General features: G+C 48.6%; 1 protein-coding gene across 1 annotated transcript in view; it reads right to left on the bottom strand.

The window, feature by feature from the left end:
- LMF1 (lipase maturation factor 1) overlaps positions 1 to 27,023 on the bottom strand; it is a 142,613-nt gene that overhangs the window by 104,098 nt on the left and 11,492 nt on the right. Inside the window, exon 3 of the mRNA XM_038151104.1 lies at positions 18,389 to 18,399. Coding sequence (XP_038007032.1) covers positions 18,389 to 18,399 — 11 coding nt within the window. The remainder of the gene's footprint in view (positions 1 to 18,388; positions 18,400 to 27,023) is intronic.

The following is a 27,023-nucleotide window of genomic DNA, read 5'->3' as shown; positions in this document are numbered from 1 at the left end:
GAGGGATCTGTACATACTGGATTTAATTACTCTGTCTTCAAGGAAGGAAAATAAGTTCAGCCCTGTTCCTGTGAACAACCAGGAGCTCCCCAGCTTGGCTCAAGGTGAGGAGAAGGTGCCCACACTGGCCAGGGAGGGTCAGATGTCCCTGGAGATGGGAAACAGCATTCCCTGAAATCCTCCTGTCCAGAGAATTTGTGGCTGCTCCATCCCTGAAAGTGTCCCAGGCCAGGCTGGATGGGGCTTGGAGCATCCTGGCACAGTGGAAGGTGTTGGAGTTGGAACTGGATGAACTTTAAGGTCCTTCCCAACCCAAACCATTCCAGGATTCTCAACATCTCGACCATCCCAGGAAACCCTGACACGGCCAGTGAGCCGTGCATGAAATCCCAGGCAGTGAGGGGAAGGAGCCCAGGGATGGCTCAGAGCCCACACAGGGCACAGCAGTCCCGGGGTTCCCCCCGATTTAGAGGCTGGCCAAAGAAAGGGGCAGGATCCCAGCATGATTTCAGCTGGAAAAGCCTCCAAGGTCACCAAGTCCAACACCAGGCACTTCCCATCTAACCCAGGCCATGTTTGCTCAAATTATGGGGGACAAGGACCCAGCTCTCTGCTTTGAAACAAACGCTGGAGACAATTCCCATGAACTTGGCAACGCCTCAATCTGAGCCTTGACACAGGAGAGCTCTAGCCCTGACAGTCACCCAGCCAATTCACCCTTCCTGATGGAAATCATGGAACGCCAGGATCACAGAAGTTGGGAAAGACCTCCAGGACCACCAGGTCCATTTTTGGAGAAAGATCCCACAATCCCACAATCACTGAGGTTGGGAAAGACCTCCAGGACCACCGAGTCCAGGCTGGGCCTGATCCCCACCTTGTCCCCAGCCCAGAGCACTGAGTGCCACCTCCAGGAATTCCTGGGACACCTCCAGGGATGGGGACTCCAAAGCTCCCTGGGCAGCCCCCTCCAAAGCCTGACCACCCTTTTCCATGGGGAAATTCCTCCTGGTGCCCAACCTGAAGAAAAGCAGAGCTTGTGAACACACAGCATACGTGTCCCACAGGGAAATGGGAAGGGCTGGAAGGGCCTGGCTGAGAAATGGGAACGGCCAGGCAGGAGAGGCCGGGGACAAGTGACACCACCAGGAGCAGGTGATCACAGCTACAAATTTGCTACAAATACATGAAAAATAGAAAAGCTGAAATCCTAAGGCATCTCTTCAGCACCACACGAGGACACAGCAGCTCATCCCACAGCCATTCCCAGGTTTCTGCAGAACCTGCCACACTCATCCCATCTGTTCCTCCCGGCCAGGCCCCGTGCCATGTGCCCGAGGAGCTGAGCTGCTCCAAACAGGTGTCTGCTGGGTGTTAAATCTTTCTTCTTTTCTGGCAGCTTCAGAACCCGTGAGCAGCTGTTCCCCTGATGCCTTCAGTTCGAGCTTTCCATTTCCCAGCTCCTGGGCTGCACTGGGACATAGCTCTGCACTCCGTGTCCAGTGCCAGCAGCTCTCCTCACAGCTCAGGCACACAGAACAATCCTTTTCCAGCCCCACAACCAAGGACACCGCTGAGCTCCAGCCCCAAAAAGTGCAAACAGCAGGGGATTGAGGAGAGCAGCCTGGGAGGGTGGGACTGCAGAACCTGAGCTGGAGCTGGACACTGAACCCCAACATGGAAATGGACCAAAGCTGATCCAAGGGTGAAAACTCCTGACCCATTGTCCATCTCGGGTGCAGCCACAGCCAGGCCCTTGTGCTGCCCAAGGTGCATCCTTTCAGGCCTTTTTAATAAACACCTATTTTATTCCTTTAACCTTTTTATTCCTTTAATTTTAATTCCTTCCTGTCCAGCCTCTGCTCCAGGCAGCCTCTCAAGGCATCACCCCAACCCCACCCGCTCTCCTCCCCATCCCAAACTGCCATTCCCCACACACACACTCTTCAGGAAGCAACAAATTAAACCCAACACCACAAAGGCACCTGGAAAGGGCTTTTGCCAGCAGACAGCAAGCCAGCCTCAAAATAAAAAGCAAATTAAACAAATTTCTCCTGCTGTGTCACATGAGGCCCCCACTGCCACGCACAGATTCAGTTTTAGCCTCACGCGAGCACGGGTTTCACCCTGAGTGTTTGCAGGAGATAAATCCAGGCCAGGGGATGCTTTTCCCCATGGATTTGAAGTGACTCTCATGGAATATCATCTCTGCCTCCCTGATTTTTTCCTGAATGGTGCTTTTAAAGCACAGCTTGCACACAGAATAGGGTAAAAATTGTTGGCTAATTGATTAACCTCAAGGCAGATATCCCTGTCCAACACCCAACAGACACAGGAGGGGCACCAAGGGTGGGATCTGAAAGGTCTGTGTGAGAATTACAGAATTTTTAAGGTTGGAAAAGATCTCTTAAATCATCAAGTCCAATGATCAATCCAGAGCCACCATGCTCACCGTGTCCCCAGGTGCCACATCCACGTGGCTTTGGAACAATTCCAGGGATGGCAATTCCACCACTGCCCTGGGCTTGACAACTCTTTCCATGAAGATATTTTTTTCCTAAATTTTCCTAAATTCCTAGAATTTCCTAAATTTTTTCCTAAATTTTTCCTAGAATTTCCTAAATTCCTAAATTCTAAGAGAAGACCATGAGCGGTTTCTGATGGAGTTTACCAGTGAAGAAGGAATTTTTTCATGGAGAGGGTTTCAGGCATTGGAAATGCCCAGGGAGCTTTGGAGTCCCCATCCCTGGAGGTGTCCCAGGAATTCCCGGAGGTGGCACTCAGTGCTCTGGGCTGGGGACAAGGTGAGGATTTTAAATAGTCTTGGAGGTTTTTCCAATGTGAATGATTCCAGAATTCCTGAACCATCTTTTACACCCAAAACCTTAAAAAAACCACAAAACCAACCAAGCAACAACAAAAAAATAATCCCATTTAAACCAGAGACCATGACAAAACCACTCCAGTACCTATAAATGTGATTTTTCTGATTCCAGAAGGGGATTTGCTCTGTCCACACTCAAGGCTATTTTTCAGGATTACAGCTAAATAAGAAAATGGGTATTGCCAGGTGCTTTTGGCCATCCCTCCATCCCAATAAAAGCAAACAAGAGTCTCCATTCAGCCCCATCCCTGATGGAACCCAACCAGCTCCAGGGAAGCTTCGGGGCTGGAAATCTGCTGTGATGCTGGGCTGCTTTCATCCAGGCCTTCTGCAACACCATGAGCTCAGAAGTGACCAGAGTGACCCCAACACCCACAGGCTGAACCTCCAGGAACCTCCAGGAACAAAGGAAGGGGGAGCAAGAGGGAGGAGACCAAATGTGGATCTCAGGAAATCAAAAAAGCTGCTTTCAAAAGCTGGTTTTAAAGAGATCTGAGGAGATGGAGGAGGGAGCAGCAGCGCTCTGGTGATTATGGGACAAATGGCAAAAAGTCAGCTGGGTTAGGAAGTTGTTCTCTCCCTGCACAGTGCAAAGAGGAGCAGACACTCACAGAGAGGCAGAAATGCTGATGGTCAGACACCTGGATTAGGGGCCAAGGCTGAAAATCTCCCTGGTGATCCAAACAAAAAAAAACCCACAAAAAAAACCCCACAAAAAAAACCAACAACAAAAAAAGAACCAGTCCAGCATCATTTCATAAAGTATCACAGACTGCAGTGAGAATTCTAAGTCAGAGAATGCTGGGATGGCTTGGGTGGGAAGGGATTTTCAAGATCAGCTCATTCACCCCCTTTCCACAGCAGGGACACCTTCCACTGCCCCAGGCTGCTCCAAGCCCTGCCCAGCCTGGCCCTGGGCACTGCCAGGGATCCAGGGGCAGCCCCAGCTGCTCTGGGAATCTGTGCCAGGGCCTCTCCAGCCTCCTTTTCATGGCTCCTGGAGGAAGTCACAAGGTTGGATAATCCACCTAGGGCAGCTCCAAAGATCCCCTCCTCCAGCCCCACTGCAAACACCACGGAGCCTTGCTGGTAAGGGGAGCAGGGGAGCAGAAAAGCAGCGTGTTTTCCCCCCAAAATTCCCATTCCCCGGCTCCCGCTGCCAGCTGGAAGGATGCAGCAGCTCCGTGATAACACAGGCTAAGATTTTCCTGTGCTGCTGGCAGCCTGGGTGGTGGCTTTGCCACGTGAGTGACATCACGGCCACTTGTGAGCGCATTCCCCGCCATATAATTAAGGATTTTTGCTTCTCATTTGAAGCAGCAGCTTTTTACATTTCGCTGGAAACCGCTGGAATCGACCACATGAAAACAACAATCAGGCAGGGTAGTGACAAGTGATATTAAACAGCTCCTCACAGATGTCCCAGCACCACAAAACTTGTTCCCCCTGTAAGGAATCCAAATGACTTCAGTGCCTAAAATGAACCAGATGAATGATTTCAGTCCTCACTCTGCACTTATTAAATCAGGCTGAAAAATCCTACAATGCTTTGGGGTGGGAGGGACCGTCGAGATCGTGGTGTACATGCCCCAGAACAGAAGGATCCAGCAAAGAAAAAAGCAGTTTTTTTAAATGTTCTGCAACATGACACTAACCTGGAATTGTAAAACTGTAAAAAGCAGGTACAGCTCAGGGATTTTCCAGACAAATACCCATCCATACCCAAAAAGCTGGGAAAATATCCTGCCACAGCCTTAATCCTGTAATTTCAAGTGGATGGCAGCACCTCTTGCTCCAAGAACGAATTCAATTTCTGGACAGAAATCACTGCCCAGGCTTTGATGCAAACGTTCAATCACTGATGGGGAACTTGTCAGGGAGGCTGGGGGCTGGGATTCCCTAACTGGAACCAGGTGGGAAGGCAGCTGGAACACCAGCACTGCTTATCCTGGTGATTTATCAACCACCTGAGGCCACGTGTGGCACCCAGGGACACCCTGGCTGGAACAGGAGGGACAAATGTTCTGGTTAAAAATCATTTGAAACGAGAAAAGGGAACCAAACCAAATCCAAAATGAAAATATCTGTTATTTGTTAAAATAATTATTGAACAGGCAGTTTTTAAATGGTATTGGGTTTTATAACAAAAAAAAAAAATCTATTTTTCTTTTATACAATCACAATGATTTGGGCTGGAAGGGACCTTAAAAATCATCTAATTGCAAATTCTCAGGTGGGCTGGAAAAGGATTTAAGAGATCAGCCCTGTATAAAGTGAGAGTGGCCCACTCTAAGTGACCACATTAGCACAGATATTAAAGATAAATTACTTTTTGAAGTATCTAAAAATGTGGAAATAAAGAGAGCACAGCAAAGCTTCCCAAAGGAGGGAGAACTGCATTTCCAAAGATGAGCCCAGATCCTCTTCCTGATGCATCCGCAGAGAGGGGAGGTTTTAGCATCCATGGCATCCCAGGACTCAAAAATGGAATGAAACCCTCCAAGATATTCCTGTACAGGATCATTTTCCAAAGAGAAAGTGCTGACCCTTAAGGAGCAGCACGTGTAGGGACCTGCTTTCATTTCATTTTATTTTAAAAACCTCACCAAGGAGAAGTTCAAAATGCTGTTTGTAACTGAGTCAGAGTTAAAAGGTTCTCAATAAAAACCTTCACTGATTTCTCCTGGCCATAAATCCAAAAGGTAAGATTGTGCAACACCAGTCCTTCATATTTAATAATAACAAACAGATGGGAAAATATTCTAATAAATTATTTGGACTGTCCAAGCTGTGTGCCAGAAAGTCCTGGCCATATTCCCCTGCTCAACCATCTCTGGAGCATTTTCCCTGCAGATCTCTGAGCTCTCCCTGTTCCTGGAGGGGGAAATGTCAGCATCCAGTGACTTTCTCTTAAAATAAATTCAAAAAGAGATGAAATCACCACTGGAGCTACACCCTACGGCTGACACAGCACAGCCAGACATGAGGAAGGGTTTTCCACAACAGAGAAGGAGCTACAGCATGGCTCAAACCCCCAGGGACGGGGATTTATCCCTGCTCCAGGGCCTGATTTGGGGGAGACTTTAATCCCAAATGACACTTTGGGATTGAACCTGTCCAGGCTCCACAGCTTCCAGCTCCCCCCGACGAGGGTCTGACAGAAAACACCTGGGAATCCTGGAGCCTTGGGGACAAAGCTCCCTGTGCTGTGCCCAGGGGGGGCAGGAGAGTGGGGATGGCCTCAGAGCCTCGGGCACAGCCAGCTCACATCGGGGACATCCTGATGCCTCAGGTTTTGGCTTTTCTATTTTCAGGTCCTGTGCTGCTTCAGTGTGTGGGTCTGAGCTTCACATGAGGGCATGGTGAGCTCTGTGCACAGAGCAGGGAGACAAAACAATTCCTGCTCCAGCTGGGCACCAAGGACAAATGATCCAAAGCTCAGCCCAGGAGCACAAACAGCGTGGGCTGGAGAGAGGAAAACAAGCAGGGTGGGACTGCATGGGCTAAAGCTGGAACTGGACAATGAACTCCAATATGAGAATGGACCAAAACTTCTGAAAATGTGAGACCTCATCCATTTTTGTGACCATTTTGGCTCATCTGGGTGCAGCCCTGGCTGGGCTCTTGTACTGCCAAAGGTGTATTCATTAAGGCCTTTTAATAAACCCCTGCTTTATCCTTTAACTCTGCCCAACCTCTGTTCTAGCTCAGCTTTCTCAAGACATCGATCCCATGGAAACATCAATCCCAGAGCTGGCTTTGCTGCAGCTCACATGTAAAGGGTTGATTCTAAACCACCAAATCTTGACTTTCAAGTGTTCTCCTCCTCTCCCTGGCCACTGCCTGTTTGAAAAGCTGCATGAGCCAGAAGAATGTTATTAGGAATGTTATTAGGAATATTAAGAAGCCATGTAAATGAAAATGGAAAATATTTATATTACATGTTGCGATAAATGGGACGAAAAGTGGGATTTTAAAGGACAGATGGGAAGAGACAGAGCTCTGCATTATCCCCTCAGCCACCTCCCTGGCAGTCCCTTCCTTCCCTCTGGGAATTTCTGTCTCCGCAGGCCGTGCCTTCCCTGGCTGAGATATCAGCACAGCTGGGCAAACCCAAGTGCACTGACACTGTCCCACACTGACACCTGGGATTTGCCCCTGCTGGTTCCCAACCTGTATTTAATGAGTAAAAAGCTCCTGGCAGTGTCTGCTGTGGTGACAATCTGTGACAAAGGGCTGTGCTGTCACTCTGGCAGACACATCACACGGATTGTCCCTTCCAAAACAACAGCATTCCCTCAGGAACCCAAAGCAAGGGACAAGAACCATTTCCCTGCAGGTTTCTGCCCCTCATCCTTCACCTTTTCCCTGGCTCTTTCCCCCTGAGGATCCTTTCACACCTCCTCCCACTCTAAGCCACCCCATAAGCACAAATATCAAAGAGAAATTATTTTTTGAAGTCTCTAAAAACGTGGAAATAAAGAGAATAAAGCACAGCAAAGCTCCGTATTTCCTGTGGCTCCTTCAGGTGCCAAAAGCCCCAGTTAGGTCACCCAGGAGCCTTCTCTCCTCCAGGCTGTCATGAGGACAGGTAATTCTGGGATGCATCCGGGCCCACCCCTTCCAAAAGAACAGGAAAACACCAGAGAGCTGCCAGAAAACTTGGAGCTCCTCTGAGTCCAGGCACGGGAGCTGAGGTGCAGCAGAGATTTCAGCTGGAATTTGCTTTGAAATCCTGACACTTATCTACTTGGAGCAACAGCAAATATGTACCTTGGCTCCTTCCAGCTTCCCAGGGATGGCTGGGAGGAGGAGGATGGCTTAACACTGCGGTTTCACCCGGCCTGGGGATGGAAAAAAAAGCCCATGAGAAAATGATTTCCCTGGGCTTAAAGTAAATAAATGAATCCCATTTCTCGAGGAGTTGCAGGGATGCAGTGAGGGGGTGGCCAGAAATATTTGGCTAGGTAGCATTGCCCTGAAATCAGGAATGGGAACATGAGTCTGGGACACCCCAGGGCTGGGGGAATAGCTCAGGAAATCGAGGCAGCCCACACAGGGCTCCGCAGGAAGCAGCCTTGTGTGCAAAGATGCCACAAATGACAGAAAAACACAAAATATTTCAGCTCCCAGGAAATTCCTGACAACAAACGAACCTTGGGGACAGCAGGAGAAGTGGCAGCTCCTTTCCTGAGCTCCCTGGTGGCTTTGAGACACGGCTCGAGCACTTTGTGCTCTTTCCCTTCAGGCTTTGCACATTTGACCTTGGACTGATCTAACCCCAAATCAGGAGCTCAGAGGATGCACTGAAACCCCACAAAGTCCCTTCCAAGCCTGACTTTAATGATGCTCAGTCATTAACGAGCTCCTGCTCCCATTTAAAGGAAGGAGAGGCAGGGGAACACAGAAAATCTGGTTGCTATGAGTTCTTCACGTGCACAACCTCACTAAGCCACACAATTTCTGTTACCACTGAAGTCTAAATTTGTATTTATCTCTCAACTACAACACGTTTTCTCCCTAATTTAAAGATAACAAGGCAAAAAGAACTGCAGCAATTCCAAAAATCCTGACTTTTCCTTTTGTTGATCCAGAAACCTGCTCAACCCCAGCGCATTCCCACAAATCATACCAAGGAAACAACATTTTTGGCAAAGGAACTTCAAGAAGAAATTCACAGACAGCTCCATTCACGGAGTTTGTTCCCTGTTCTGGGCAAATCAAGGAGTCTGGATTTAGAGGAAGATCAAACTTGACCTCTGGCTCTCACTTCCACCAGTTTTGATGCATGAAGAGAACACAGAAAATGCAATAAAGCTCCAAATCGAGACTTGTGAAGAATCCCAGAGAATTCCAAAAGGGGATCTGCCAGCATAAATACAATTAAACAATATTTAACCTTCAGTAGCATCAAGCTGTCAAATAAATATCCCTAAGAAGACAACTTAAAAGAAGGCAGAAAAACAATCCCACACCATTCCTTCTCCTCCTTCCTGCAGGAAAAAAGGGATAAGAATAGATAAGAACACAGGACAAATGTCCTGGAAAAAAGCCTTAATTTTATTGCTCAAATGAATGGATTTTTAATCCATGGCCAAAAGAAAATACCAGATAGGAATGGGCAGGAAAATGGAAACTGTTTTTCCGTTTTTATTGCAATGCTGGGGCTGATTCCAGCTGGGATCCTGCAGGGAGATGGAGAAGGTGCTCCAGACCAAGAGCTTTTCCAATCCTCTCACTAATAAAAGACAAAAAAAAAAAATCAATCATTTCATCTAACCTGACCCAAACTTCTTCTCTGCTCATCAAATATTCCTGACAGAAAGCAACCAAAATCCACAGACTTCCACCCAAATCCCACACCCCAGATCAATTAAAAGGACGGAGAGTATCCCAAGAGCTGGATTCCTTACAAAGGGTCCAACCTCCCTCCGAGCTCCCCACACAAGTGCCAGCTGCCCCGAGGTGTCCAAGGCCAAGATCTCAACCCTTTAATTAACAATTCTTCCACAAAGGAACATCCACCAGGACCCATGATCCCCAGGAAAAACGGAGCTCCAGAACTCCATGGGAAGAGCTGGAATCACCCTCATCAAGGACTGCCAGAAAACTTTTATGGGATGGAGATCAGGGCAGAAAAAGGGCATGGAATGGGAAGGAGCCACAGATAAATCAGAAGTTGGAAGTGACAGTGGATAATGGAAAAGAAAAACTCCAGCAGGTCCTTGGATGCCCTCTGGTTTATTGTGATTATCCAGGGGTTACTCTGCACATCAAGGTTTATTTAACTTCAGCAAAACACAAAAATAAAAATCAAACTTCTTCCCTCGTGCCAGACCTGAGCTTTGGATGGAAGCAAGCCTTGAAGGCGGCTCTGCCCAACTCATCCTGCCTCCATCAAAAGCCTGGAGACAGCTCAGGGAATTTAGAGAGCTCCATGCTGAGAGGTGTCAGCCTGCGGGAGCCAGCACTGATCCACTGTTTTCACTGGAGCCTCCCCAGCTCGTCTTTGTCACTAAAAATCAGGAGAAAAACCTTCCCATCTCCCACTTCTGAGGTGGATTCTGCTTCTAGGTGGGTTCTGGGCTCACAAAACCCTCCCTAGAGCTGGTTGTTTCAGGTGAAGCCAAGCAGGTGGATTTTCCCCGGAGTTAGGGACAGCTGGCAAACACTGCAGGGACACAAGGTGCCAGAATTGCCCAGCATCTCAAGATCCTTCAAGCACAAAGGTTTAAAATCCAGCAGAATTCCATAAATCAGGTGGAGGCCAGGCTGGACAGGGCTTGGAGCAACCTGGGATAGTGGAAGGTGTCCCTGTCCATGGAACAAGATGAGCTTTGAGGTCCCTTCCAACCCAAACCATTCCACAATTCCATAAAATAAAGCCAATGTCCTCTGGAGCTGCTGTCACACCTGCCAAAAACCCTCTTTAAAACGCTCGTCTGGGTTCAGATTTAAAAAAAAAAAAAAAAAAGAGAAAAGGCTGGAAAGAATCCCACAACACAACATTTACAGGAGCACTTTGTGGGGGTATTGCAGGTCAGCCTTGCTGGGGCACTTCGCTCTGGTTTTCCAGAGGGAAAACTCATCCTTTGTAATGAAATGGGAACGACCAGAAGTGGGAGGAGCAATAACCCCCAGGGTATTTGTGACTGCAGCTGGAGCAGGCTCAGAGCAGCCCCACATCCCTGAATTTCTTTCCTAAATCCCTCTGTGCCACAGGACAGGGAGAACCCAGCAGGGGACAGTGGCCATGCCACACCTCCCACCCCAAATCCCACCCCAGCCGGGGCAGGTGGGGCTCAGCTTTCCTGCAGGATGCACAAAAGGAGGATTGCGTCCTTGGGGTCATTAAATTCCCACTCCCTGAAGGGTGGGAGAATAAATCACCCCCTCCCAGCCTCATTCCAGCTGGGGAATCCCATGGGATCCCCTTAAACCCCAAAGAAGTGGGAGCTGTGTCCAGGTCACCTATCCCACACCTGAGCACTGTCCCCAGGCATTGCCACACGATCTCCCAAAGTGGTGGCAGCAGTTTGGTGCTGGGCAGCACTTCCCTGGTTTAAAATAAATTTGGAACAAGCTTTTCTTGTTAAAAAAAAAATCCTTTTTAGCACAAACAGGGAGCAACAGCCCAAGCTGGGATGTTGGGATGTCAAATCCTCCTCGAAACTGAGCTGTAGCTCAGACCCACCTCGCTGGGAAAAGGATGCTCCAAGACTTGGATGTTTTTTTAAGAACTGAGCTGGCACTTCCCTGAACCCCAGGCTTGCTCCTGCTCCTGCACAGGAGAACTGGGAGCAGGCAAAGCCTGGGGTTTAACGGGAGGCTTAACACAAATCCAGGGAAAGCTTGGGAGAGATAACAGAGAGGCTCCTGCAAGATAAGAGCAAGTGCTGGCTTGATAAGGAGCCCAGGAGAGCTCAGGGCCAGGATCAAACTCTGCAGGTGAACCTGAGAACAGGTTCAGTCTTACACACCAAGAGCAATTACAGCTAATTAAACTAATTGCCTTTTTCCTCGTGTAGAATCATGAATGGTTTGGGTTGGAAGGGACCTTAAAGCCCATCCAGCTCCAATGCAAAAACTCCCCACCATCCCAAGGTGCTCCAGCCTGGCCTTGGACACTTCAAGGATCCAGGGGCCACCACAGCTTCTCTGGGAAAGCCATTCCAGCCCCTCCCCACCCTCACAGGGAGGCATTCCTTCCCAATATTCCATCTAAATATTCCATTTATCCCTCCCTGCAGTTTAAAACCACTGCCCCCCATCCTGTCATGGTCTGCCCCTACAAAAAGTCCCTCTCCCTCTTTTCTGACCCAGTCCAAAGCCACCCCTCAGCTCTGCTCCAACAGCCAAACCCTGAAGCACCAGGCAGGAACAGGAGAGAATTCCCTCAGCCACATCCAACACCAGGCACTTCCCATCTAACCCAGGCCACGTTTGCTCAAATTATGGGGGACAAGGACCCAGCTCTCTGCTTTGAAACAAACGCTGGAGACAATTCCCATGAACTTGGCAACGCCTCAATCCGAGCCTTGACACAGGAGAGCTCCAGCCCTGACAGTCACCCAGCCAATTCACCTTTCCTGATGGAAATCATGGAATGCCAGCATCACAGAAGCTGGGAAAGACCTCCAGGACCACCAGGTCCATTTTTGGAGAAAGATCCCACAATCCCACAATCACTGAGGTTGGGAAAGCCCTCCAGGACCACTGAGTCCAGGCTGGGCCTGATCCCCACCTTGTCCCCAGCCCAGAGTGTCACCTCCAGGAATTCCTGGGACACCTCCAGGGACGGGGACTCCAAACGTTGCTGGGCAGCCCCCTCCAAAGCCTGACCACCCGAATTCTTCCCGAATTTCTCCCAAGAACGAAACCCCTGCCTGCCAAAGGCATTTTTGTTTGTTTCCTTTTTCTCGAGGCCGGGCCAAAAGCCGGTCACAAGAGCTGAGCAGAAACAATCTGCTCGGGGAAAGGCTTTCCCACTTTCTGCAAGGCCAGCGTTCCCATTCCACCCACTTACATTCCTGGATTAAGGGAAAATAAAATCACATCCGCAGGCCGGTCAGCAGTGACACAGGTCGAGATCCAGGAACATGGCAAAGGGCTGGAAGAAAATTCCAGGCATGGAAAGCTCTTTGGAGAAGTTCCGCGCTCCTTCCAGCACCACCATTTCCATCAGGCCTCGTTAAGGAGTATTTTATCCCTTCAGCTCATTTGCATAATTGCCGCAATCAAAGGCACTACTTTACAGTAATGACTTTAATGGCAGATTTTTCCTTAAACATTCTTTTTTAAATGCAGCAGGTGAGGTCGGTGCAGCCATGAGCCAGGAGAAACCCAGGCAGGACGTGACCCCGGGGGAATGTGGGCTGTGGAGAGGGACCAGTTGCTTTTTGTTTTGGGATTGCTTCTGCTTTACCATGCTCAAGGTGCATCCCAGAACTGAAATATTTGTCAATTAAACAGCAGGCTGGTTGGTACACTGGGAATTTCCTGCTTTTTTTCCCCAATAATTCTGCTACTGTTGTCTTATTAGGAGAGAATCTGGATTGTTTCCAGGCTAAAAGCAGGTTTGGGAAGGGAGAGTCCCAATCTCAGCCTTAGGTTTGGCTTTACAAAACCCTGGGATGGTCTGGGTTGGAAGGGACCTTAAAGCCCATCCCATTCCAACCCCTGCCACCTTCCACTGGAGGTTTTCCCTGAAACTTTGGAGCTCTGGCCTGTATCCCTCAAATCCATGGAGATAAGAACATGGAGATAACATCTCCAAAGCTTCAGCAGCCTTGTAAGGTTTATTTTGAAGACAGGCAAGAACCACTGGCCTAATTTTTAACATAAAACACAGACCTAGAGAAAACAAGCAGAGATCCAACTGGAAGCTGACAGCAGAAGCCAGCTGGGATTTCCACCCTGCAGCTCCTGTGTCCTCCAGAAAACCAATTTCACCTCAAACCCCAGCTGTCCCACCAGTGCATCTCCAGCTCCATCGTGCTGGGATGTTGCTCATGGAAAGCTTCTCCAGGGCCACGGGAGCATCGTGGCTTTGCCCAGGCAGGCTCCACACCTCCTCCCTGGGGCAGCCAAGATTTGGGGGAACACTTCCCCTACAGAGGGTGAAGTGATAGCGTTTTCCTCACTCTGAGCCTGACATCTTTACTTTTTCCCCTATAAATATTTCTCAGCCCCACTTTACAGGCCCCTGTTTCCAGTTCCACTGGGAACAGCTGCCTTTGATGCTGGTGAGCACACAAGGGAAGGGGCAGCAGCTCTCCGTGCCAAACAGGGAATGTCCCAGGAAGAAATGAGGAATTAAAGAGAGGCAGTGTGGCTTCTGGCCCTGCTTATTCAGGGGTCCCAGACCCAGGCTGATGCAGGGTGGCTGCAGCAGGTTTCTGATAGCAGATATCAGCCACCAGCTTCCCAAACGAGCCCGGCTCAAGCCAAGGCCCCGCTGCCCTTTAACGCAGGCCTAACAACATTAAACCCAACCGGGGGTGAGGCTGGGCAGGGAATCAGACAAGGCATAAATTAAAGCAGAGGATATGAATTCCGTGCAGGCTGCAGCACCGGGGTTAACGTGGGTCTGGAAGCAGTTTAGGGGAAACCTGGAGTGGCTAAGGGCCAGCTCTGAGCTGAGCTGCTCTGGCCTAATCGTTTCCTTCAGGCAGGCTACTCCAGCTCACTAATAGGTTTTAATAAAAACTTCCAATTGGGCCAGTAAACCCCTCATTAAGCTGTTTTTAAAGCATGAATTTAAGAGGGCCGGGGGTAAAAGGTCAGGGGGCGTTTTTAATTCAGACCGGCTGGCAAAAGGTGCTGTTGTGATTGAAAACACCAGAGTTCAAGTGTCCAGGGCCACATAAACATCCGACTCTGTCACTAGACCTGCTTAAGTGACAGCTTGAAAAATAGATTTAATAAGACAGAGAGAAAAGTTTCCCACTCTTACAGCAGCAATAGGAACAGCAGATCCCAATATTAGGCAGGAATGGCTGGGAAGCAGCTCCAGCTCTCCCATCCTGGTGTGGGGAGGTGAATAAAGAGCAGCCCGTGGCCAGCTGGGTGTCCAGCCACTGCCAGGGGCTCTGGGATCCAGGGGGTCCTGCTGGGAACGGAGTTCTCTGGGAATACCTCAGAGCAGCCCAACCCCAGCTCCTGCTGCCAGGGTCTCCCCACACAACCAGAGCTTGGGGATTCTGTGCTGCCATGTGGGATGTCACAGAATCCCACACTGGACTGGGCTGGAAGGGGGATTTAGGCTCCCCCGCCACGGGCAGTTTCCCACTATCCCAGCTGTGCTCCAGCCTGGCCTTGGACTCTCCCAGGGATGGAGCAGCCACAGCTTCTCTGCCAGGGAATTCCTGGGCAGCCTCCCCCCTTCAGAGGGGTCTGCAGCACTCTCCAGCTTAGCTCTGAGCAGAGCTCAGCCCATCCCCACCTTAAGCCAAGCTTTGCACCCGTGAAGTCTGACCTCAGTTGTTTCATTTTCCTCACTTTTCCTCCATGACCACAGAGCTGCTCTCCAGGCCAAAGGAAAATTCCCCCCTTCCCTGGGAACACTCACGGAGCAGAAACATCTCCTCCATCTCACCCAGAACCCCAGCTGTGCACTCGAACATTTAATTTTATCAATGCACATCTAAAATTCGAGATCCCTGAAGACCTTTTAAAAGAAAATCCTCCTTGGAACAATTTGCATTGAAGCAAAGAGTGAGGATTTAACAAGTGATGGAGAATTACAAATACTTGGCTCTCAACTTTTTATTCTACTTCTAATCAAAACACACTTCAGCTCAAATTCTGAGCTAACAGATGCAATATCAAATTGGGGGGCATTTTGGGTAGGAACTCAGTTATTTGCTCATTCCATGTTTACAGATAATGGGGGAAAAAACCTCCCAAGTTTGTTCAGGGATTGTCTTTTCTCCTCACCAAAATTAACAAGGAAGTTTACTGGGGGAGGGAGGAGAAAATTTTTTTTTTTTTTCTTTTAAAATGTGCTTCTAATTCTGGCCTGCAAGGAGAGCAGGAGCCAGGCTCTCTGGAATGATCCCTAAGGAAACATTTGCTTTGGCTCCACACAGGACACTCTGGAGCATCAGGAGTCAAACGGGATCAGCTGCTCCTCCATCCCTTCTGCTTAACGATGCCATGGACAGCCACGAGGGCAGCAGATGCATCCCAGCCCTTCCTGGGAACAGGGATCCTACAACCACTGGCATAATTCAGGATCTCTCTGGACAGGCACCTCATTTTCCCTGGATTTTCACTCTACACAGATCCACTACAACCCACTCCATCCTTGCAGCTTTTTCCTGCTTTTAACTCCCCAGTGCTGCCTTTTTTTGGACCAAGACAGACTCAGGACCCTCAAAGTTTTTTTTCTGAATATCTGGGGGCTCCTCAAAGCCAGAAGGCAGAGCAGAAAAAAAGAGGGAACAGAAAGCCTGGAAAAGAGCAGCACCTTTTCCAAGCCTCTGCTAGAGCAGGGATAATAAATCCCTAGATGGAATCAGATTGCCACTGGGAAAAAAAGGAGCCCTTGGGGGTATCTCAGGCAGAAGCTTCCTCCTGCTCTCGGGGAGAACCCAGGGCCAGACACAGCAAAGGGGGCACCACCACACACCTGGTGAGGCAGTTTTGGTCTCATTCCAAGCCAGGAGAACACAGCTCCTGAATTTTCAGGGAGGATAAAGCAGAAATTGGCCTTGGGGGCTCTTTCTAATCCCAGCAGCGCAGAGGGAACCTGGAGAGAGAGGCAGAGCTGAGCCAGGCCAGGCCACCAGGACAGGGGTTCCACCAGGGAGAACATGAGGGAAAGGCTTTGGAACAGCAAAATTCCAGAGGGAGATTTAGGCTGAGGATGGAGAAGCCAGGAAAGCTCTGGAGGAGCAGCCTGGTCCTGCAGCTGTGCTCCAGTGAGGGCAGGCAGCACATCCATCCATCTGTCCATCCCAAAAACCCAATCCATCCGTCCCAAAAACCCAATCCACCCGTCCCAAAAACCCAACCCACCCGTCCCAAAAACCCAACCCACCCGTCCCAAAAAACCCAGCCAGGAACAGCCTCACCAGAACTGTGCCCTTCCAAAAATAAGGAGGAAAAGTGGATGTGGATCTGTGCCCACCACAGAGAGGGACCCAGGTGTCAACCACCAGCCCCCTCACTGAGGGCACCCCGCTGGCTCCAAAGCCAGGTTTACATCAGAGTGCCAATAAACTAAGCCTAAAGTGATCCCAGCTCAGCTGATTCCAGGCCTGGCTGATGCCCACTCCAGGATCTGCATCCCAGAGCAGCTCCTCAGCTTCCAGGGATAAACAGCCCCGCCTGGGGCTCTGCATTCCTGGTTCCCAGCTCCTTCCCTCCAGCGAGGAGGAGTTTTAATCACTTTTCCCCACCAGGACTAAGAGCAAAGAGCAAAACCTGTGGCAACACCAGTTGATCCCAAAGCTTGTTGTTATTTCCAGAGTCTGGAGTTCTTTGAAATTCACAGGGACAGCCTGGAGATTGAATAGAGGCTACCAAAACCCATCCTGAGATGTAGCAAGAAAAAAAAAAAACCCACACTTCCTGGAGGGGGATAGGAAACAGTCAGCACTTACAAAGAACTCTCCAGGAATTTCTTTTTTTTAAAGGATCTTGCTTTGAAGTAGATGCTCCCAAAGAACGAGGCTTCCAGAGCTCAGCAATATTTAATGTACTGCCCCAGCAATGGATGACAATGTTGTTGTTTCAGCTATATTATAACAAAAATATTGTGGTTTTCCTGTATTCTGACAAAAGGAACTGCAGATTTACATCTCCTTCATCTCATTCCGAAGGAGCCCTCACGCCAAAAACGGGGAAGGGAGAGACCCCACTGCGTACAAAGGGCTCCTTGGAGGGGGATCTCCACTTGGGACTCAAGGAAAAGCCAAAAAAAAATGAAACACCACTTGAAAACCAACAAAAACAAACCATTTTTCTACACCCATCAGCAACACACCCAGAGGATGAGCAACTCCACTCCAGTCCTCTGGGTTTGTGTTGTCCTGGATTAAATATCCACATTTAACAGGGAAGACTTATCCAGAATGCTTCATGGAGCAGAATGGAGAATTCTCCATATTCTGGTCTCCACCTCAGCATTCCCAGAAACCCTCAGACAGTTTAAGGAGCACCTTGAATTCCAGAACGTTCCATTGGGAAAGAGGAGGCAGCTGCAGCTCCCAGAAGGAAAAGGGATCAAACCTCCCTGGAACACACAAATGGAATTTGACCATTCCTGTGCCTCCTTTCTGAGTAACCAGATTCCATCCGGGACAAGCTGGAACACAAATCCCACTTCCAACCGTGATCCAGAGTCCTTCCCCACCCATCCACCCCATGCCATTCCTGAGGGGAGAAAACACAGCCAAAGAGGCTGATTTGAGGTGCCATGCCATGGCAGCAATTCCCAGAAAACCGGCAGTGCTCCTCGTATTTCCACAGAGAGGAATGCTTCCAGCAGGATTTCTAATCTTCCATTTAAGAATGGGTTGGAAAACTGCAGGAAAAAAAAAAATCTGACCTCCAAGAGAGCAACACGTGCAGCTCAGCCCAGGAAAAAGGCCAGGAGAGGAATAAGAGGTTCCTGATACCCAAATCACCTGTGGAAAGGGAATTTGGGAGGGAGAGATTCCCTCCCAGGAAAGTCCTTCATTCCATTAATCTCAAATACAACCTCTCCATCAACTCTCCTCAGCCCCAATTTACAAAACTTCCTTTCTTTAAGGGCACGTGAGCAGAAAGAAATGAAGCGAAGTTTAATCAAAAGCTTAATAAAAAAATAAACGCAATAAAAATACCCTTCAATGAAAAAAAAATCAAAATTTAAATATGCCAGCAAAAGAGAGAAAGAAAAAAATTTAAACATGCCAGAGGAAGAGCAAGACAAGCTGGAAAAATGGAAAAGCTACATACCCACAAATGCATCAACAAAATATTACTGCAGCTTTTGGCTCATTTTTAGTCACTTACCAAAGGAATACCTGCAAAACAAAATGAAGAGAAAGCCAAAGAATTAAAACTGGGGTTGATAAATTCAAGGCAACGATGTCTTGTGTTGGTTTGGTTCTTCACTTCCAACATTTAGAGTTTCAAAACGCTGTCAGGGAGTAGAGAAAAGCCCTGAATTGCATAAAATCTGCCAAAAATGGGAACATTCGGTGCATGGAAATGGAAGAGGAGAAAATTCCTGAATTTTTGGGCTGCTCAGCAGTCCAAGGAATTGCCCCCTTTCTTCGGGACACAGAAGGGCTGCTCCTGCTTCTCCCACTGCAATTCCCTTCAGCCTCAGCTGCACCACGGTGATTTTCTGTAAAATTACCAATTCTGACCCAAACTGACTTTTAATCCCAAAGCTGAGCAAGTTTTAAGATGCTGTTCTTCAAATTGTGTTTATTTCCAGTATGGCTTCAATGCCACATGTAAATAAATACAAATTCCTGTTGTATTTCTATTTATTTATTTTATGCATTTGTGTTTATTTTATGCATTTGTATTTGTGTTTATTTTATGCATTTGTATTTATTTTATGCATTTGTATTTGTATTTATTTTATGCATCTGTATTTGCAGCATATTAAACTAATCCAAAAAACCCCACCCCCAATACTAAGAAACACACCAGGTTTCAAAGATTTTTAGAAGGATTTGCTTCGACTGAAAACATCCTGAATAAGTTGCATTTTATGCTCATCATGGATGGTTTTTTGAACTAATCAACCTCAATATTTTACAGCATATTTAACAACAATTTCCTACAGATTTACTGATGTATAAAGAGAAAAAAAAAAGGCAGGATAATTTGTAATTTAATGAATAATAAAAGCAGCTTTTTATGAAGTTATTTGTCATTAAGGGAACCTCACTTTGCTGATCTCCACCCGCTCCTGGTGCTGCTCAACACCAACTCACAGGAATCATTCTCATTTCTTGGCACAAGCTAAGAACCCCCTGAGGCTCATTTAAAACACCCCCCAAACGAGGAATTAATAAAATATTGTATTTTGCTGAGCCACATGAAGTTTTCTGACGTGTGTCTGGTGCTGATTACATCAATCCAGGCTCCCGGCCTCGTCATGTGATGACAGGCAAACACTTGTGGATTTATTTCTCTGAAGAAGCCTGCGAGACAAATGCCAAGGAAACCAAACCAAATGGCCCGCTCTGAATCCATAAAAGCAGCAGGAATTCTTGCAGGGATTTCTTAGATTTTAATAGGTACAAGCAGGGCAGGTACCCAATTCCCGCAGATTGCAGGTTAGAATTTAATCACCAGTTTTCCTTTCCAAGGTGGCTATAATGAGTTAACTGAAGTATTTATTAAAAAATGTGTTGGTTTGTTTTTTTTTTTATTTCACAATTTGGTATCTGAAACGTTCCCAACAGATAATAAGGAAAAAACATGGATTTGATTTCGCAGGCTTGGGGGTAAATGTCACCAGCAGAACTTTTGATCTGCACGTTGTCAAATGCAGAAATTCTGATTCAAAGTCTATTCCACTTGGATTGCATAAATCCCATTAAAAAGTGATGTCATGGCTGTTTTCTGCTGGGACAGACAACATTTGTAGCCCTGACTTGTCAGGGGAGGAAAATCCACGTCCCACTTAGCCTGGATCAGCTGGGAATCATAAACATCATTTAATATTTGAGTTTAATTGTTTTCACCACCTTGTCCTGATGATTAATTCTAGCTTCAGTATATTCCTGGAAAGTAAAAACTGAGAGCAAAACCTGCTTTGAACCCCATTATTCCCAAGGAAAACACTTCCTGCTGTCAGGGGTTTGAGGACACAGCTCTGCAAAACCTTCCAGGCAGCAGGAATTCCCCACCCAACTCAAAATGCCACCTTTTCCAGAGAATTCCTTTTTTCCTGCATGCAAAGCATGGGGAATGATGGGTTTTATTTGCTGGAGAAGGAGATCATCAGCCAGACTTGGCCCATAAATTCACATTTCCTTCTCCACTCGGCTCCCCCAGAGCTGCTCAGGTTATTTAACACAGGGCTTACTTGGGACAGGGGTCTCCAAACCTGTAAAATATTCCCAAAAAATATTCCAAATAGAGTCCATTAAAAATAGCATAAACCGGGAAGATTTTACCTCTACATCTATAAAATCTGGATGTTCTGAGGAAAATCCAGCTGAAGTTGTACTAAAAGCAGAGTCAAACCAGCTCCACCCCAGCAGGGCCCAACACCACCAGCTCCTTCCAGCTGAATTCCCACAGGCAGGAGGATTCCCTGCTCATCCCTAAATCTGCAGCTGGTGTTAACAGCTCCCACTGCTGCTCCCCACGGAGAACATCCCCATGGAAAGTGATCCCAGATGGCAACTTTGATGATTCCATCACGAATCCCTCTCCTTCCCTGGGCTCTGGAGCTTGGGATGAGGGAAAAGTTACTGGGTACAGGGATATTTTCTATTCCCCACCAGGATTTGGTCCCCAAAAGGAGGTTTCCAGGAGATCTCCACAAGGTGGGAGCTCCACTGTGAGGGAACCCACCCCTGGGAAGGTTGGGAATGTGGCATTTTAACTCTGCAGCTCTTCCCTCTGGCAGGGAGGGATGGATCACCTGCCCTGGAGCAGCCCCAGGTCACAGCAGGCAACCAAAAACCTCCCAAAATTCCAGGGACAAGGAACTGGGTTAGTTTAATATGCTGCAAATACAAATATATATAAATACAAATAAATAAATAAATACAAATACATACAAAGCTGCATGAGCCACCTGCCACAAATCCAGCAGGGTATTAAAGGGTTAAGCCATGGAAGTACAGAAAACGTGGGAAATGCACCTGTTCCAGGACAGGATTGTGAGAGAATCACCTCAGCCAGGGGCCTGGCCAGGCAGAAATTGGGATTTCCCCTCCCTCTCCAGGCATCCAGCCTGGGATGATTCCACGTGGACGCTTAGGAGGCTTTTCCTTGAGCCTGACCTGGATCTTCCTTCCCACCACGCAAACCAGCAGCTCCTTGTGCTGTCCCCAGGGAGACGGGACAGACAACAGAATCCTGGGGTGGTTTGGGTTGGAAAGAGCCCAAAGCCCACCCAGTGCCAGCCCTGCCATGGCAGTGCCACCTCCCGCTGTCCCAGGTGCTCCAAACCCTGCCCAGGGACACTTCAAGGATGACTCCACACCCCCTCTGTGCCAGGGCTCCAACCTCTCTGCTTCTTTCACACACTTCACCTCTGTCTCCTTTCCCTCAGCTAATTAATTTAATTAGCTTTTTTAATTTTCCCTCAGCTAATCCAACTCAGCTCCTTCAGCTGTTCCCCCTTTGCCAAGGCTGGAGCCTCTCCTGTGCCCGCAGCCACTTCCAGAGCAAGGGGACATCCAGACACTGCCACTTCCCTGGCTCTGAGCAGTGGAAAAGCTCATCCACAGCTTCCAAAAGTTACTGAAAGCTCGCTGGAAAACCACAATATACCAACCAAATTAAAGCTGTAAACACTTAGGATGGAAAAACACCCCCTTTTTTTTTTCCCTGGGACCCGGGGATTCACTTCCCCAGCCCAGTTGGGAAACATCCCTGGCAAAATCCATCAAAATGAGATCCAGGATTAGTCTGGTGCACCATTAATTTCAGAACATCGCTAACTTAAAAGTGTGGGGGTAAGAAACCTTTTTGACAGCTGGTTTTGGTCCCTGCCAAGCCTTCAGCACTGCACAGCCATGGTGGGGGGAGGAAATCAGCTGGAATGGGAGCAAACGAAACCAGGCTGGTTTCTGGATTCACTTTCTTGTGGTCACAGAGCTCTAAAAGCTGGGATTCTGTGCTCTGTAATTACAACATCCACATTGAAATGGGAGGAACGGGGCTGACATTAAAAATAAAGGATGAGGAGGAAGAGGAGGTTTGCTCCTCGTGCTGGGAAAGGCGCCTGGGCAGGGAGTGAGGAATGGGATGTCCCACCCCGTGCATCCACCTGGCTCTTCCCAAAACATCACACTGTGCTGCCCTGGCAGGGCCTGCTCAGGAGAGCAAATGGGAATGATTAGCTGAGCCCCAGCACTCACCAACTCTGCCCGTGCTCCTCCCCAAAGTCACAAATGCCACCCAAGCCAGGCTTTGGAGCCCGCACACTTCCCCAGGCTCCAGCGGGGTTGGCTTTGGTCAGACCCTGCCAGGGCTGAGGGGGCAGCTTTGGGAATCCCACTGGGAGCTGCTCCTTGGGCTGGACACTGAGTCCAGGGAAAGGGGGAAATGGGATCAGAGCCCAGGCTGAGCACCCCTGGGCTGGGATGAGCCCCAGCAGCAGGAGCACAGCTGGAAAACCTTGGGATCAGCAGCAGCCTGGACACATCCAGGACCCACAACCCTCGGGATCAGCAGCAGCCTGGACACATCCAGGACACGTCCAGGACCCACAACCCACAACCCTCGGGATCAGCAGCAGCCTGGACACATCCAGGACCCACAACAAGCAGGAATCACCTCCTGAGCACTGCTGTGATCCTGCTGCTAGCAGCAGCAAGGTTCTGCAGGCAAAATCCCAGGAAAACAGGATGTCAGTAATGGCTTGGTTAAAAGAGGAATCCTTCAACTGCATTAAATTGATTTTTTTAATAAATTCATATATATATATGCAATATAATATTATATATATGCAATGCATTCATGCATTATAAATATTGCATCATTTTAATTGCATGCATTGATCTCTCTGGGGCTGGCCCCTGCTGCCCAGCACTCTGCAGACTGGGATTGCCCAGGGCCACCTGCACTTGCCTCACCCAGGACCAGCAACCTCCCACATTCCATCTCTGCAGCACCATCCCAGGCACGGAGCAGCTCCTGCTGCCCACCCACCCCAAACCCAGCACAGCAGACCCCACTGGCACCTCTCAAGGACTGCTCCCACCCCAAACCCAAACCCCAGCACAGCAGACCCCACTGGCACCTCTCAAGGACTGCTCCCACCCCAAACCCAACCCCAGCACAGCAGACTCCACTGGCACCTCTCAAGGACTGCTCCCACCCCAAACCCCAGCACAGCAGACCCCACTGGCACCTCTCAAGGACTGCTCCCACCCCAAACCCAGCACAGCAGACCCCACTGGCACCTCTCAGGGACTGCTCCCACCCCAAACCCCAACCCTGGGCAAGGAGGGGAAAACCTTCCTCATGCTGGGAGGGGGGGAAAACATTCAGTGATTCATTTCTGCCATCAGCCACGATTGAATTTTCATCTCTCACCCCAAATATGGTTCTCATTAGCTTCATTAGCTCCCAGTTGTGCTGCGAGGCAGCGGTGTCACATGGAATTAATCTTTGCTTTCATTAATGTGTCATCCCCAGCGCTCAAGGCTGCTCGCAGCATTCTTTGAAACCGATCCATTCCCTCTCTTCTGGGCGGGGAGGAAGTGCCAAAAAGCAGCTTCCTGGGCAGGAAGGATGACCCCCTGAGATCCTGCAACTCTGGCTTGATGTTTGCAGAGATCATCTTTTCTTGCTGGGGACAGAGGGAGGGCAGCTCGGAGCAAAAGGGATGCGAGGCTGAGATAACAAAGAAATTCCTGAGCTTCCCTGCCAAGGCCTGATTAAGGAGTAAGATATTCTAACTTTTCTAGGTGTTGTTTTTGGGGTATTTTGGAGAGCTGGGAAAATAAAGCCAGGTTGCAAAAAGGGTTCTGTTTACATGGCTCTAAAAGCCTCGAATTTAGCAAAAGCACCAAGGAGATTTGGGTAATGAGATTTATCTAAAGATATTTCTTTTTAATGCACAAAACTGGACACTGGATTCAGGCACAACGGGAATTTCTGCCTCCACTTCCAACCTGAACAGAAAGCTGCTCTCAGTTAAGAGCTACAGCCCTTCAGTACAAGCCTGTATCACTTCCAGACATGATAAAGCAGGATAGAGACTGACGGGAAGCCCTGGCCAAGGTCACCCTGTCAAGAGCAGCTGCCACATCCATTCCTGCCTGTGCAGTGATCCCTGAGAACTCCCCACGTGTCCTGATAAAACCCAGGACACCCAGGTTGCCATTCCTTTCTTCCCAGCTCCTGATTTTTCAGGGTCTGCAAGAAAAAGAAAAAGCCTTCCTGAATTATCCAAACTGTCTCAAAACCCCTGATCTGCTGATCCCTGCTGGGATTCCTGCTGCCTTGAGCTGCCGGGAGCTCCAAGGGGGATGTTTCATCTGCTGCTCAGGCCAGAGGAAACCCCAGGATGGGCAGAGGGATGGAGCTGGGATAGGGGTGGAATGGGACCATCCTTAAATTCCCTTCCATCCCAAACCATTCCAGGATGATCCCATCCACACTCCTGTGCTCTTACATCAAAGGGTCACAGACAAAAGTGCTGAAAAATGGGAATGCTGTTCCAAATCCAGCCCTGATTCACACCCTGGCTGCTTCCAACCTGGAGTAACAAACTCAAAGACCTGTCTCCAACCTTCACCAGGCTGGACCACTCTGGACAAAGCACCTCTGAACCCAAAAGTGTAGAAAATAAGAGGAAAAAGCACTGGAAGAGGTTCATTTATGGCCGCTCACATGCTCCTGGAGAGAGAAAACTCCCTGAGCACCTCCTGAGCCCCACTGGAGCTCAGCCTGACCCAGCCCTCAGCTCACCCTGATTAAACCCTGCATGGTTCAAGTGCTTTTTAATGAGAATAAACCCCACAAACCCTCCACCACACTCCAGCCCTTCCCCTTTCTCTGCTGCAGACGAGCTCCTGAGGACACTCATTTAATTGCAATTAAACCACCTGCCTCAGAGCCAAGCCTGCCTGACCTGCTGCACACTTTTCCTTCCAAAATGCCCTTTAATGTGAAACTTCCAAGCTGTTCTGTTCCAGCAGCTAAAGGTGAAAAACCACCAGGAACTTGGGGGGGCAGAAACTGAGGCATCCCCTCCACTCTGAGCAATTCTTTGGGCTTCAAAGGGCACATTTCATATTCCTTGCAGGATAAAAAGGAGCTGCCTGGTCCTTCCCTGAGCCCCCAAATCCCTGCCTGGCCTTTGCCTCAGCCCCCCAAATCCCTGCCTGGTCCCCCCAAATCCCTGCCTGGTCCTTCCCTCAGCCCCCCCAAATCCCTGCCTGGTCCCCCCAAATCCTTGCCTGGCCCTTGCCTGGCCCCCCAAATCCCTGCTGCACCATCCTTTTTCCACAAGGGAAGACCCCACTAAAAAGAACCTTGCAGCCACCTTATGCTGTAACATTTTATTTATTGCCTTGTTTAACTTATTCCCTTGAGCTCCTGGAACTCAACCAGAATCTAGAAAGAAAATAAAGGCAACAGGATTTAAAATCCCACCAATCCAGCTTTTTTCTTTTTTTTTTTTTTTTTTTAATCTGTGCTGTCTGACAATGGGCAATGAGCTTTGGGAGCACAAAAACCCAGGGGAAGGAAGGGTTTTCAGATGCCAGTTGGAAATGCTGGAAGGGAGGAAACAACAGGAGAAGAAACAGGAGATCAGTGGCAGAGTAGCTGAAAAGTTTGTTTCTATAAGAAAATGTAATAGCTCTCTGGAGACACCTAACTGGGGGATAAAAGTGAATTTATCCCAGAATTACTCAGTCATTTTAGAAGTGCATTAGTGATTCTGGTACAAAAACTGATTTAATTCCTGCTGGAAGCCTCTCCCCCAGAGCTTGTCCTGCTCATCCCCACACACACACCCCACAGGGAGTGACACCACAAACGGAGGCTGCCTGGGGTCACCTGCAATGAGGATTTTGATTAAACCAACCAAGCTTTTCACATATTCTTGTTTAAATGGATGAAAACCCATGATAGGAATATTCAGGAGGAAGTGGGGAGAGAGGCAAAGCCATTTCTGAGGGGCCAGTGGAGCTGCACTCTGGACAAGCTGGATTTGCAGGCTGCAAAATGGATGTTGGGCTACAAAGTATTCCCACAAAAATATTTTGGAAACATCTTTAAATATCTTCTACTTGCCTCAAACTGACTACTATCATTTTACTCCTATTTTACTCCTGATAATCAAGGTTAAAATGAACATAATGATTCAGCACTTCACCCAACAGGTCAGATATTAAATATTCCTCTGCCCTGGCAGATTTTGAACTTCTTGACAGCCTCCTACTTCAAAAGGAAAAAGTTCAAAGTGGCAAATGGGGGAAAAAAAAAAATCCAGTATTTTAAGGCAGACACACTGAGCTTCTGAGGGAAGTGTGACACCAGCACATGGGTGGCCTCGACCCCAGACACATCCAGGTTTAGTCTGCACAGACCCACAGCTGGTTTGGGAAGCCCAGAATGACAAAACCCACCACATTTCAAGGTGGAAAGCACTGGCAATCTCCACCCCATGCTTCCCAGGCACCAAAATAAATCAGTTTCTCTGCAAGGTCACTTCACTTTGAGAACCACCAAAGTGCATCTTATTTCAGGCAGCTGAGAGTCAAGGACAATAAACTGGCAAAGCCAAGGGACACAAGCTGGGCCTGCTTCTTGGGATTTTAGGCTGCCCAAATACGCCTTGTCCTGCAAACAGCTCACAGGAGCAGCTTTTTGAGGGGTTTCAGACCCTCCGAGCCCTCAGCTGTGCTGTCCCCAGGCTCGTGGCTATTCCCCAGCTGCCAGGTGGGGCCAGGGCAGGCAGGGAACGTGTCCTGCCCTTCAAAGGCCA

The sequence above is a fragment of the Motacilla alba genome, chromosome 14, assembly GCF_015832195.1.
Source record: "Motacilla alba alba isolate MOTALB_02 chromosome 14, Motacilla_alba_V1.0_pri, whole genome shotgun sequence".
NCBI lineage: Eukaryota > Metazoa > Chordata > Aves > Passeriformes > Motacillidae > Motacilla > Motacilla alba.
The sequence above is the reverse complement of the archived record's forward strand: the minus strand, read 5'-3'. Positions and strand labels throughout refer to the sequence as shown.